The 13,374-nt window shown below is 37.7% G+C and overlaps 1 protein-coding gene across 1 annotated transcript; it reads right to left on the reverse strand.

The window, feature by feature from the left end:
• Window positions 1-2,138: 2,138 nt before the first annotated feature.
• Window positions 2,139-12,962, reverse strand: SNRPA1 (small nuclear ribonucleoprotein polypeptide A'). Its single transcript, XM_020963663.2, has 9 exons — window positions 12,802-12,962; window positions 10,231-10,378; window positions 8,271-8,349; window positions 6,337-6,383; window positions 5,713-5,815; window positions 5,091-5,170; window positions 4,622-4,697; window positions 3,325-3,418; window positions 2,139-2,467 (listed from the first exon to the last, which is right to left on the reverse strand). Exons 1-9 carry the CDS (start codon window positions 12,881-12,883, stop codon window positions 2,409-2,411), a joined length of 768 nt encoding a protein of 255 aa, XP_020819322.1. The 5' UTR covers window positions 12,884-12,962; the 3' UTR covers window positions 2,139-2,408.
• Window positions 12,963-13,374: the final 412 nt, after the last annotated feature.

The raw sequence follows: 13,374 nt of genomic DNA on the forward strand, positions 1-13,374 counted from the left end.
GTGGCATTCATTATTGATTTAATATCATACAGGGTAGAAGCCCTTGAAGATTTTTCCCATGAGAGCTATTATTACAATCTGGCTGGTTTTGCTCCCTTTGGAGTGCCTGGTTACCCAACTACAACTGAGAGTTCTTTCAGTATATGATGGAAAGATTTTGGGGGGTAGGTGCAATTCCTATCCACTGACAGGAAAGTCATCAGTCTATGACAACAAGAGATTCCAGGTTAGTTGTAACAACTAAAAAACCTGAGACATAGTTTCTGGGTAATAATCAATTTATTAATTAGGCTAGCTAGCTAATTATCAATACATTGATGGTCAGTGGTTTCTCTGGGTAACCAGACAAAACATGGAGACACTGAAAGTCTTAATATAGTTTTGGAAAAGGGGACCCCCTGACAAGTAAAAATCGATCCTGATTGGTGGACACTTTAATGAGAGTGGGGTTTTGACATATCTCCAGCAAATTCTGCTGAGAACTGGACTTGATCACAAGACTCAGCCGCTTCCAGCAATCTGGACAGAGGAAGCCATCTCTGCCCAGACCATTCTGGTTGGTTTTCTCCTTTATAAGCTGGGTCATCCTAACCTCCAATGGAGGGGTGCAAGGATGTGGTTTAATTTACCAAGTGCAAGAATTCACCTAGATTAGATTCTATTTACATTCTAAATAGACCTAACTAGCTGGGTGGGGTTCTATCCGAGATCTAGGAGAATGTTCCCTCAGGACTAGGGCAATCTCTTCTATCAGCCATGTCCTTTAGAGACTGATTGACCGACCTATAGGGGAGTCTCTCAATAAGGAAAGAGAAAGCTTTGATCCTAATTTGATTGTAAATATAATAGCAATATATTAATTTCCTTCATTTGACTCCAATCCCAGGAGTTAGAAACTCAGTTTACCTCCAGGTAAAGAATGAACAACATTTAAGAGGTTACCTATGTAAGACAAGCTTTTCGATAACTAAGGAGATATATATATATATATATAAAATAAAAGGAGCTAACATTCTAATGGGGGAGACAAATATGAATAGTGGTGGCCAAGGAAGGGAGTTTTGGCCTGAGAAATCACAAAGACGGTGAGTGCTACAAATGAACAGCTGACTGACAAACCCACAGCCAGGGTCGTATTATTATTGCTTTGGAAGCAAGATGTGAAAAGGGAGAGTAAACCATAATCAAATCAATACTGCCATTGCTATTGGAAAGGAAATGTCAATCTACTCTCCTTAGGCTCCATTCACTTTCTCTGTAATTTTTCAAACCAAAATATCCTTTCCTGACCACTGTCTCACTATCTAGGCATGTTCTCTGATGGTTTGGTTTAGAGTGTGACTGGTGAAGATGAGAACCCATGGTGTCAGGAAGCAGAGTGAATGACACTGCCATTATCTGTAACATGGCTGACAATTAGAGGGTAGAGACCTCCAAGATCACCCGGTCCAACTTGAACAATACTACATCTATAAATAATCTAGTTTCCACTTCCCAGCTATAACTTCACCTTGATACTATTCTCTTTCCATCTCCACCAGAAACTTGGACTAGGCTCCTGGGACCCAGACTCTGATAGATTTTCTTATATTCTGGGAGTGGGGTGAGATCTAGGTCTCTTTACTATGCCCTTACTCTGATATTCTCCAACTCCAATGGCAGATTTATCATGATTTAGAACATAATGTGTGCTAAGTAAACATTAACAACTCATTCAATCTAGTTTAATTTCATAGGCTAGAAGGAAGGCAGTGGCCCTATCACTTTGTTTATAATCAGAAATTGTTTCTAAAATTATATTTTATTCCTTATAAGCAAAGGTAAATAAGGAGAGGATATTGTTTATATATTTGGGTTGTAATTAATGGTGGTTAATGCAGCTCTTTAGGTTGTCACCTCTGTTCTCTAAGGACATTATTTAAAGAGAAAATTAATCAAGTTAACATTTGAGGGAAACAATGTTTCTGGACTTTTACTAAGCATTTTCAAATTTAAAAAAATTTGATTTCAGCTTTATGCTTTATGGACCCTGCCCACCCCAGAAAACTAAAAAACTAAAACAAAAACAAAAAACAACACTTCATCTACAAATTCATGGGCAGCAATACTTATTTTCATGAAATATATTACTATAAAGATGAAACCTTAGAAGTGGCACAATAAAGGCCTTATTTATTCTTATTATCATAGAAAAAGTTTATTCAATTTCAAAATGTACATTAAAAATTTACATTGGCATTTTCAAGCATTTCAGTAACGCTTTCTGAATTCTACTCTGCTTCAAGGAACAAATATATTTAACCTGTTCCATGACAACGTCCCCTTCCCCCCAATCCCCAAACAAAAAAACCTCTTGGTTTAAGAGGCACTGACATTCTACATGTACTCCAAAACTGTGAACACAAAATTCAGGATCCATTAGCAACTGTGTCTTCTTCCATCTCTTCTTCACCATCATCTGTGGGCCCTAAAAGGAAAAAGTCATTGTTGATTTTATTGGATTCTTATGCCAGTGAAAGCGTTCCATTATCTCACACATCACATTCCTATGTAATACAGTACGAAAAATGACATACAATAATCATTTTGTGGGGGCAGCAAATTTGAATTTTCATTATGTATTGAAATTAAATTTTTTTAACAAAGTGGGTCATACTTACTAGTACCACTAGTCCTAGTACACCATGAGTTCAAGCTAAGCCAAAACACTGAGACTAAATGAAAGGCTAAGTCTGTCCAACAACTGATAACAGATTTTGGGGTACTGTCTTTAAACTACGTAACTATCTAGGTCAAGCTAAACTAGCAAGTTTGGCTGGGAAACTTTTGCTGTTATAAGTCTAATGTTTGTACAGCTACTCTAGTGGAATCAGGGCAACAGACCTTTTAGAACTGCAGTACCTGAAGGGAGAAGTTAAGATAGCTGTCCAATGGGCAATTCTAAAAAGGCAGCAAACAGTGGAGAAAGGTGCCTCTGAAATTCCTCATCATTGTACCTACTTCACTGTCCCTTTATGTGCCTTCTGATTAAGTATAATATTTCATGAGAATCCAGTCATAAAACTTGCTGAATAATCATTAAATGACTAAATGAATCACACTTTTGGATAATCTGATAGTTACCTCTAAAATCCCTTTATACCAGTCCTTTCCTTTTCTACTTTGGCAATAGAATATAAGCTTTAAACAGATATTAACAAGTATCCTATTATTACAATTTCCTTTATCAACTAATCTTTATAGATCTTAAAACATCTTTGTCATCAACATTTTTGCTTTAACCAGTCACATGAATGCAATCTTAATAGCGTGAGAAAATGAAACCTGATTTGCGTTCTCTGCCAGGTATCTGACCAGACTGTAACAATCCCTTCAGTCGCTCCACTTCAGCCAGAGTAGATGCATTAGCAATAGCATTCTGGAAAGAAAAGCAAAATGAAATATATAATTTTTCTTTAAAATCTTGAAAATATCTAGTTTTACATAGAATCACAGCAAATGTTCAATAGCATACTAACTGGTTAAATATTATGAAAGATTTAAAAAATTATAGTTATTCCTTCCACATTGTGACTTCCCCCATTGTGGTTTCAATATATTGTGGGTCAGCATTAAGAAATTAAATGGGAATTTTTTGGGAGTTTTGCAAAAGCTATTGACACGTGGAAAACCAGCAAATGACACAGAAACAGTTTAAAAACTCAGAAATGCATAAAATACGTGTATAGTATTATATAATATCAACATATTTTATCTTTTAATACTATAATTCTTCAGCCTTCTTCGCTGGTACAAAGGGTGGGCCAAAAACTTTCATGTAGATTTTCCAGATTGCCATGCCCCTAAGTCTCTCGATGTGGAAAGGTTATTGTAATTTACTATGCTGAAGTTAAATTCAAAAAGTTTTTAATATAAGAGTACTTTAAAGGTTCTTAAATGAGAAAAATAAGGATGGTATTATGTACTAAAGTATCTAAAGTAACTAAAGTCAATCAAAGCATATTCATACCATGGCCAGTTTATGAAGACACCATAATACATCACATGGCTATATCTTCCCATTAATCATACATACAGGACAGGCTATTGGATAAATCCCTACAGGCCATATATTGATGTAGAAAACCACAAATTAACATTATTTATGTTCTACTGTATTTTTATTTTTGTTAAAACATTCTTAACTACATTTTAATGTGGTCTGGGCCTCACTCTGGAGTATGCAGGCCCAGTCTGACATCTCTAGGATATACCAAGGATTTGAAATTAAAAAGGCTTTTTAGGCAAAAGCAGTTGTTCCATTTTCTTAAGAGACAGATCAGAGCTGTTTACTACAAAAAGTCCCTCCATAATAAAAGGCAGCCAACAGGCTAGTAAAATGGCAAATCCTACCCTGTACAAATTGAAGATGAGGCTCTCAAGTCAAAATACAGACTGTGAGAAAAAAAAGTTAATTTCATGCTAGTTTTTCCTTGTAAAAAATAGAACCAAGACTAAAAACTATGGCAGATTCTATTATGTCCTTATCCTGGAACATCCAAGAGTTATTAAAAACTTATAAAGTTTCATATCTAATCTGTTTTATCTTGGAACTCTCAATAACGTTCCCTCAATATGTTACCTTAATTGCTTCAACATCTCCTGGAGATGGCCCACCTTTCTTTTTATCAGTTGTTAAACCAGCACCTGGATTAAAACTTAAAAAGAAAAGGTAGGGAGGAGTTAAAAGCAGACCAAAAGAAAATGCTTCTCTTTTACTTTCAAAGTTTTGAAAGTAATTCAACCAGTGTAGTATCTTATCTTTGTTAATAAACTGATACAAGAATTCTCTCCTTCAGAAACACTAGTACAGTTTACCTTCCTAGGAAGAAAGCAGAAGAAAGGCTATTGTGTCTGCTTTGCTAATTTGGAAAAAATTTGGCATGTTGCAAGGAAGTCAACCAGTCAAATCAATGAATCAAGAACACCTATGGAACACTACAACAATCACTGATAACTATAATTTCGTTTTTATTTTGTAGGCTGCAAACTGCAAAACAGGTGGTGTTTCTGAAGGTGAATTCCATTTAAGTTGTGTATCTGTGTCTTACGTTTTGGTTCTCCTGGCAATATCCTTTGCAAGCTGTGCACCCCGTTTGCCCTTGAACATTTTCTCTGCCTCCTGACGCTCCTACAGCGATACCACACATAGAGTTAATGTAAACAGGAACACCACATGCATTTTGATGTATTCCTCAGAAAATACTGAAGAAAATCTCCCTGAAAAAACTTTAAGGGTAGTAAAGAGACTCAATGTGAAAAGACCAAATTTTGAGAATCAAATTTGAAATCAAAAGGAGACACTGTTTTTGCTTTCACTGGTGCTAGTCCCTAAGGAAGGAGTGTCCCATTTCTCCCTTATTGGGAAGAAGTATTCCCTAATGAAATATTATCTATGTTTTGTGATGGTCATCATTTGGCCATGGTCATTCCTTCACATAAAGGATGACAGATTGAATATACCTGGGTTTTAACAGATACACAGAAATTTAGAGTAAACTTTGTTACAAGTGAGAATGAATACAATTTGCTTAGTTACAGTCTTATGTCCCGTGGTTCTGATTGAAACAAAGTTAACAGAAATTAACTAAAACAGCAAATAAAAGTACAGCATCCACTAAAACCAGAAAGGACTCTAATTGGCATAATGAACCAAAAATTACAAATACTTACTTTTAGTTTCACTTTCTGGAAATCCAATACTCTGACTTGTGGGACTTTATGGATTACATACAGTCGATAATGTTTCTTATTTGTTACAGGATTTCTCAAAATACTACAAGGAAAGGGAAACAGCATTTTCTCTAATCTTATCCAAAGCAATAGCATTCAAAGGAAGGCCATACTAAGTCTAATAAATGGATTTTAAAAATTTACAATTTACAAAGTTTTAACTATTCTTTCCATATTTCAGTGTATTAGAATCATATTACCTGATGGCAGAGGAAAACCAACTCCATAAAGAGGGATGATACTAAGACCACTGGGCAGATTTTATATTTTGTATCAAAATTCTTTATTTGCTATCGTGGAGATTTCTTTCAGAGGGGCTTGAAGGCAAAGCTGAACTTGGTACAATCAGGAGCCCAATAATTAACCATCAATGGCTAGCTGATTTGACCTTAAGTCAATTCATTTAACCTCTTTTGGATTCATCTGTAAAACTGAGGGGTTTGGGAGGAAGTAAGCCAAAATTAGATAACCTTCAATTAGATGATTCTAGGTCCTGGTAGGTTTGTTAAGTGGTAAGTTTGTTATTTTTGTAGGGCTGTACTAATAATAGAATTGATTCTGTACCTCAGATAAGTCAGTGATTTGAGAGTTGCCAGAGGATCCAGATCACCCTGAAAAACAATTTAAAAAAAAAGTCATCTGATATGATTTATTATCTCAGTAACATGAGCTATTGCTTCAATAACAAATTCATACAAATTGTTTTTCTACAGCTACCCTACTCTAAAAAAAAGCTACTAAGCCAGTATTAGTGAGTTAGCAAGGTGCTGAATCAGAAAATAAAGTTGTGTAAAGGAAGTATATGCTATAAAAATCAGATGTTTGCAATTCATAATTTAAAACTAAAAATGACTGTGATTTACGGCACATCTAGGACCTACCTCTTCTAGATTTTACTTCATTACCTTATAGAGTATTGATAGAGTTGTTGCTAATGGCTCATTTTCAATAAAAGTAGTACTAGTTTCCATTCCATATGGGGCAGGCTGAAGTGGTATTAGTGCTGGCTAGAGAGTGAATCCTAGCTCTGACAGGTACTAGATGTGTGAAAGGGCAAGTTACTTAATCTTGCTGAGCTCCAGGCTTCCCCTCTTTAAAACATAGAGTCCCCACAGTGTATACCTCACAAGGTTCAATTCAACAAACTTTCATAAAGTTTACTATGTACAAGGTATTAGGAATGTGAAGACAAAATAAAGCAGTTCCTGTTCTCAAGGAGTTTACATTCTACATGAGGGCTACAATATGCACACAATGGTCATTGTCAGGATCAAATGATAAAATGTATTCAAAAGTCCTTTGCAAACTTTAAAGTTATATAAATGCTATCATAGTGGATTATAATTCACATGTCTTCATTTGATCCTTGCAATAGCCTTGTGTAATATACAGATAATGTTGTTATGCCTAATTTAACGTTGAAAAAACTGGGACTCAAAGGTGGAATGATTTGCCAAAGGTCACATAACTAGTAAGTGGCAGAGTGGGACCTAAGAACTAGGTCAGTGTTCCTTCTACTACATCAAACAGTCCTTAACTTCAAAAGAAGACATGCATTAAAACTAGGAAGTGTAGTTCACCAAAAAGTTTTTGGCTTCAACCATAAGCTAGGTACCTTCATGCACATGCAAAAAGTACAGAGTCATATAGCCTTATAACCACCACCATGGAAGAGTCACTCCTTAAAGAGTCACTCATATTCCCCACACAGGTTCCAAGTAGGGTTGCCAACTGGCTGGTACTTTATCAGAGTAGCCTTTTTCTTATGATGGGGCATTACAGATATTTCCTTGATCTTGCTATATCAGTGCTATTAAGTAGATAAGATTAATCTAAGTAACAATGTAAAAGAGTACTACTCGTCTTTCCTAAAGATTTACCATTACAACAAAAATTTATTTAAATGCTCTGAATTGCTTATCACTTCTGCAAACATCATTAAAATATGTCCAACAGTCTATCAATGTTTTACATGTACCTTATCAATGCTAACTTGAGACAAACTATACATAAAATCTAAAGAGATTACAAGCATTCTATAGCATAAACACTACTTAAAACACTTCCAAAACTTGTCAAACATATGGCAATTAAACTATATTCAAAGGTGATGCTTGACTGATAATAGGAATGGTTGAAAAAAGAATCTTAATTTTAAGTTTGGATCCTGCCCCCTCTCCCCAGTCCCTGGTTCTTTTACAAAAAGAGAATGTCTCCCCATTTTTCCTGGTTATCCTCTCCCACAAACTTACTATCAAATATTAGGGGCTATTTCTTAATGAGTAGATGGTCTGTCTAGTTGATCGTAAACTATGTGATGATTGACATAACATTTTGTATTCCCTAGATGCAAATAAAGGCCAGGGGTGAAAGAAGAGCAAGTATCCCTGGCCTCTCTATTTAAGAAAATATTTTAGAAGGGTTTAAATTTTTATTTTAAAATCTATTTTGGGGGATCTATATTTGAAATAATTATTAAAAAAATTTTTTTAACTTACCAATTCCACAATACTATTGTTGGTAAGAATAAGTTCTCTTAGGCTAGGCAGGGCCTGATCGAGTCCTTCCCCTATTCGGCTAAAGCAGAATAAAGATTATTGTAATAAAATCAATAATTGAATCAAATAAGAAAAAAAGCTTTTTACTCAAGATCTAAAGAAACCTACATATGAGCAAGATTTATTTTTCTTATGTAATCAATTCACAAAACCACAGAAACTCAGAATTGAATGGTACCTTAGAGATGATCTAGACAGAATAACTCATTGCTGTTTGTCCTTCGTTCTTGAAGAGAACTTAACAACAGGGAGGTGCTGCCAAGACATGCAAGTGAACTGGATTTAAATGAGGGAGGTCTGTGCAAAGTCACCAGCCTCATAGATCAGGACAACTGGAGATGGCCCAGGATGCATTGGTGAATCTTGGTCTTTTTAAGCTAAGGTCTTCAACAAGCTTCAGTTTGACTGAGGCAAAGCCCACTTCTATTAGGCTTTATAGGAACTGAGGCAGAGAATGGACTCTTTACCTCTTCCCAAGCACCTGCCCCCCAAAAAAAAACTATCTGGGAAGGGAAGACCCTCAGGGTTCCTGGCCAAAACAGAAACAATTGCTATTTACTTGCATTCTGAGCCAATCAGGGTCCAGACAATGACCAACTAGCACTTGGCTTAGGACCTATAGTTGGGCCAATCAATGACAGCAAAGAGCACGAGTGATTTAGGGTTAAAAATAAAAGTTTCAGAGATTAAGATTTATATTCTCTTTGGCCAGAGCACATACTTGATGGTGTGACTGAAATAGTGGTCCTCTAGGAGAAGGAAAGACAAATAGCAACCTATGTGAGTAGAAAAGGAGCTGCCCTTTGGTGGCACTGACCAGTTGGTAGCACAACTTTTTTCCTTCTTTCTTTTTCCTCTGTCCACAAAGGGTTTCACATCCTAGACCAACTCATACCCTGAACAGGAATCCCCTCAACAGAAACTGAATAGTGGCCATCCAATCTGATTGGAGGTCTTTGGTGATAGAGAACCCACAATCCCCAGAGGTAGCCCTTTCTACTTCAGGAAAAAGAAAATTGACAGCTGTTTCTACTAAAATATAGGCAATTCTACCAATTAGAGACCTCACTCAGGGATGAAGTCTTACACATTAAACATTAACCAACCTAAGTCACAGAATCAGTTTTACCCAATGTTATGGGCAATATAAACTTTTTTTTTAAAGGCAGACCATATTTTTTTTCTTTTAAGCCTTAGCTCCATAACCTTTGCACATATATCAAATTTCATGCAAATATGACCATTTAACATTTTCTGTTGGCTAACACGCTATTTCAAGACAGCAGACCAAATCATAAATCCAAGATATAATCTGGTAAAGTACCAGATTTAGAGGCAGACACAAAGTGTAGATCAAGTGAGGGAGAAAAAGTCAGTTTTATACTTGCACAGGTCTTTTACTGACTCTCGCTTCATAATTAAAACCTGCACACAGGAGCACACAGATGGCTCAACGGATAGAGCACTGGCCCTAGATTCAGGAAGACCTGAGTTCAAATCCAGCCTCAGACACTTGACACTCACTAACTGTGTGACCCTGGGCAAGTCACTTAACCCCACTGTCTAGCAAAAACAACCACCACCACCAAAAAACAAAACAAAACCCTGCACATATCCAGAAAATACCAAACAATAAACATCAAAAGAGGGCAATAAGAAGTTATTCAAACTAAACTTCTGTCAGTAGTAAATTTCCTCACTTGGATGACCCTTTGTAATGTGCATTTTAGATAAATGAAATAGAAATTAGGATTAAAGCACTGTTATGAATTATCTGAATTTCTGTGGAAGAATAAAACTTTTAAGCTTTAAAAAATTTCAGCACACTTGAAATTCTATACCTGGAGCTGTTTACCATGCTTTATGGTAAACAGCTAACTCAAGGAAAAATAACACTTACCATATTCTATTGTTATTCACCAGTAATGTTTTCAGTCTTTTCAACAAGGGAAAACCATCTAACTTTCTGATTTCGTTATCAGAAAAATCAATAGCATCAAATTGATCCAAGGTAGCTCCCAAGTTTTCAATTACAGGAATCTTGTATCCTGGAAATAGAGATATTAGATTATGTTGAAGAAGTCAGTGTATATTATAGCTTAAATTAACAGTGTCAGTAAATTAAATCAGGTGTTGTTTATCCATTTTACAAATAAATCTATAGCACCAGCAATTCTTCATTCAACATATGGTTAAGTAACAAGTATGTACTAAGTTCTGAGGATGACACAAAAGAAATATGTAGTTTCTACCCATATTAGAACTTATGCCCTACTTTGAGAGATGATATACATATGAACATTTAAATAATAACACAAGGCAATAATGTTAAATTACTGCTGATGGGGTTATGAACAGGCTCAACCATTGTGGAAAACAATTTAGAGTTATCCAAAACAGTTACTGAATTGTGCATACACTCAACAAGAGATTCTGAAACTGGGACTATCTTGTATCAAAGATACAAGAAAAAGACTCAAATGTACAAAACTGTCTATAGCATAACTTGGGACAATAAAAAATTCAAGTTAACATGTGCCCCAACCATTGGGGAATGGATAAACAATCTATCGTGTACGAATAAGTGTGTGTTAATCTGTGCTATAAGAAATGACAAAAAGGAGCAATGGATAGAGCTCCAGCCTAGGAGTCAGGAGGACCTGAGCTCAATTCCTACCTGAGACACGTGACACTGAGCAAGAGTGACCCTGGGCAAGTCACTTAACCCCGACTGCCTCACCAAAAAGAAAAAAACCCACAAATATGAAGATTTCAGAGAAACAAATGATTGGATTTGTAATAGGTGATAGTGAATATATACACATATACATCTATAGATATGTCAATGCAAACAAAGAAAACAAACACTAAAAGGCAGCAAAATCAACTACAATGAATAAAAGTTGTTACAACACTAAGTTAAAACAATTCTCTGCTCTGTTAACCTAGTTTTGGGGAATATACTTTGTTGGGGGTGACTGTATTTGCTGAAAAATGTACAAAAAAGTATCACTAAACTAAATATAAAAATATATAGCAATAAACAGATGTTCAAAGACAAACAAGTTGACCTGGCAGGGAAAGTTTTCTTAGAAATGGTGAAACCTGAAGTACCTCAATCTACATTCGATTTATTTTTTAAATTGTTTTTTAAAAACCGCTCACGGGTTCAACATAAAATTTATGAAATTCAGGGATTGGGATTTCCAAAAATAAGCAATGGGAAAAGGAAAAGATCAACCTTCCCATCCTAGTGTCAATACCATGTTCCCAAGTGATGTCTTCCTTCTGTGAAATCTCTCATATTGTAATTCATGCACTTTCACACCGTGACAGGATTTCATTTTAACCTGAAAATCCCTTCAGCTTAAAGTAATCTAGTCCAATCCTTTCATTTTACAAATAAGGAAACTGAAGCCCAGAGAGATGAAATGATGTGCTCAAGGTTATGCAGGTAGCAAGCAACAAAACTGGGGCTCAAACCCAGCTTAAAAAAACAAAAAACCATTTAAAGCCCTTTCCACACACCGAATCTAATTCTTGACCTATGCCTGGCCACTTGCTTAGCCCTCAAAAGCCTACTTTATTGTGGTATGCCTCCTTAATGCACTGTACCTAGTTCAATAAACTTTAGTAGAGTTTAACTTAATTCAACTAAGATACAGTACAACTCCCAATAAGACAGGATGTGGTCCCTATGTGCAAATTAGCTCATAAACATCAGAACTAACTTGAAGTTTGCCCTTCTGATCGTGTATTTTAGCGGACAATAGACGAAGGCTAATAAACGGAAGACAGGACAGAATGAAAAACTTCTGAACATCACTGACAGCACAGCTTTGGGGTGGGAAGGCTAAGGATTGAAAACATCCGAAGCATCACTAGCACGGGAGGATGAAGTGTGAAGACAGGGGGCGGTCCAAAGAACAAAACCGTTTGAGTATCTATCATTAAGGGGTTAGTGTCACAAAATGAAATGAGAATCACCGGGCGATAAATAGAGGGGCAAGGGGTCCACAGAAAAGCACCTTAGGATAGCAGTTAACGTAGGGGGCGGTAGCTACAGAATACAGAAGTGGTAGCTACAGAATAAAAACAAGTGACACACTAGAGGCAGGGGGAAGAGCGTTTAGAGGCGCTTTTCACGCTCTCTAAACAATTATCCTCTTTGGCGCAGCAAGAAACCCTAACTTCATCCATCCTGTTTGCGGGGGTCTCCGCAGCCTACTGCGCAGACCCTCGAGCACGCCCCTTCGCCTCCCGGAGCAGGCCTGAGTTTCCACATCTGTGTTCGGAGAGCCGAGACTGAACCGCCCAGCCTGGGGAGCTGCGGCTCTACAGCTTCAGAAAAGGCCGCCCGCGGGACCGGTAAGCGCGCGCAGGCCGCCACCCGCTCCAGGACCCCGCCCGAGGCCCAGCACGGGGGCCGCAGCCCCTCCGTCTCGCTCCTCTCCGCGCGCCCTGACCTTACCTCGCAGGTCGAGCTCCCGGTCCCGCACGGCGTTGGTGTACTGAGCCGCCTGCTCAATGAGCTCCGCCGTGAGCTTCACCATCTTGTCGCCACAAGGCACAAGGTACAAGCCACAGCCGAGGCCGCTCCTTCCGCCCCCAAAGAATACCCAGCAGCCCCCGCGCACCGCCCCCGCGGTCGGGCAGAGCCAACCACGACCTTCGGGAGGCCGCGGCGTGTTCAGGCCAAAGACATCGATTACCGATTCACAAATACAGGAACTACCGTCTCTCTTCCGCCGCAGCGTGGACCGAAATACCAATCGAGGTCCCGGCGCTCGCGCTTTTAAAGCCTCTTGCTTTGCTCACTCAGAGGCGCCTTGCCTGTGTCCTAGAGACTTGCTCAGGGTCCCTTGCAAAAATAAGGCTAAATATATGCATTGTAGGCTGAAGAAAGACGGGACAATTTTTTTCTGACGCATACATTCAGTAGCTAGCTAGTAGCTAACATTCATGGAGAGCTTCAAAGTTTGCAAAGCGCTTCACGTGTGTTACCTCATTTGATGCTTCTGGTTATGGAGGAAAAGATTCTGCT

This window comes from Phascolarctos cinereus, unplaced genomic scaffold, assembly GCF_003287225.1.
Source record: "Phascolarctos cinereus isolate Bilbo 61053 unplaced genomic scaffold, phaCin_HiC Scaffold_3;HRSCAF=262, whole genome shotgun sequence".
Classification (NCBI taxonomy): Eukaryota; Metazoa; Chordata; class Mammalia; order Diprotodontia; family Phascolarctidae; genus Phascolarctos; species Phascolarctos cinereus.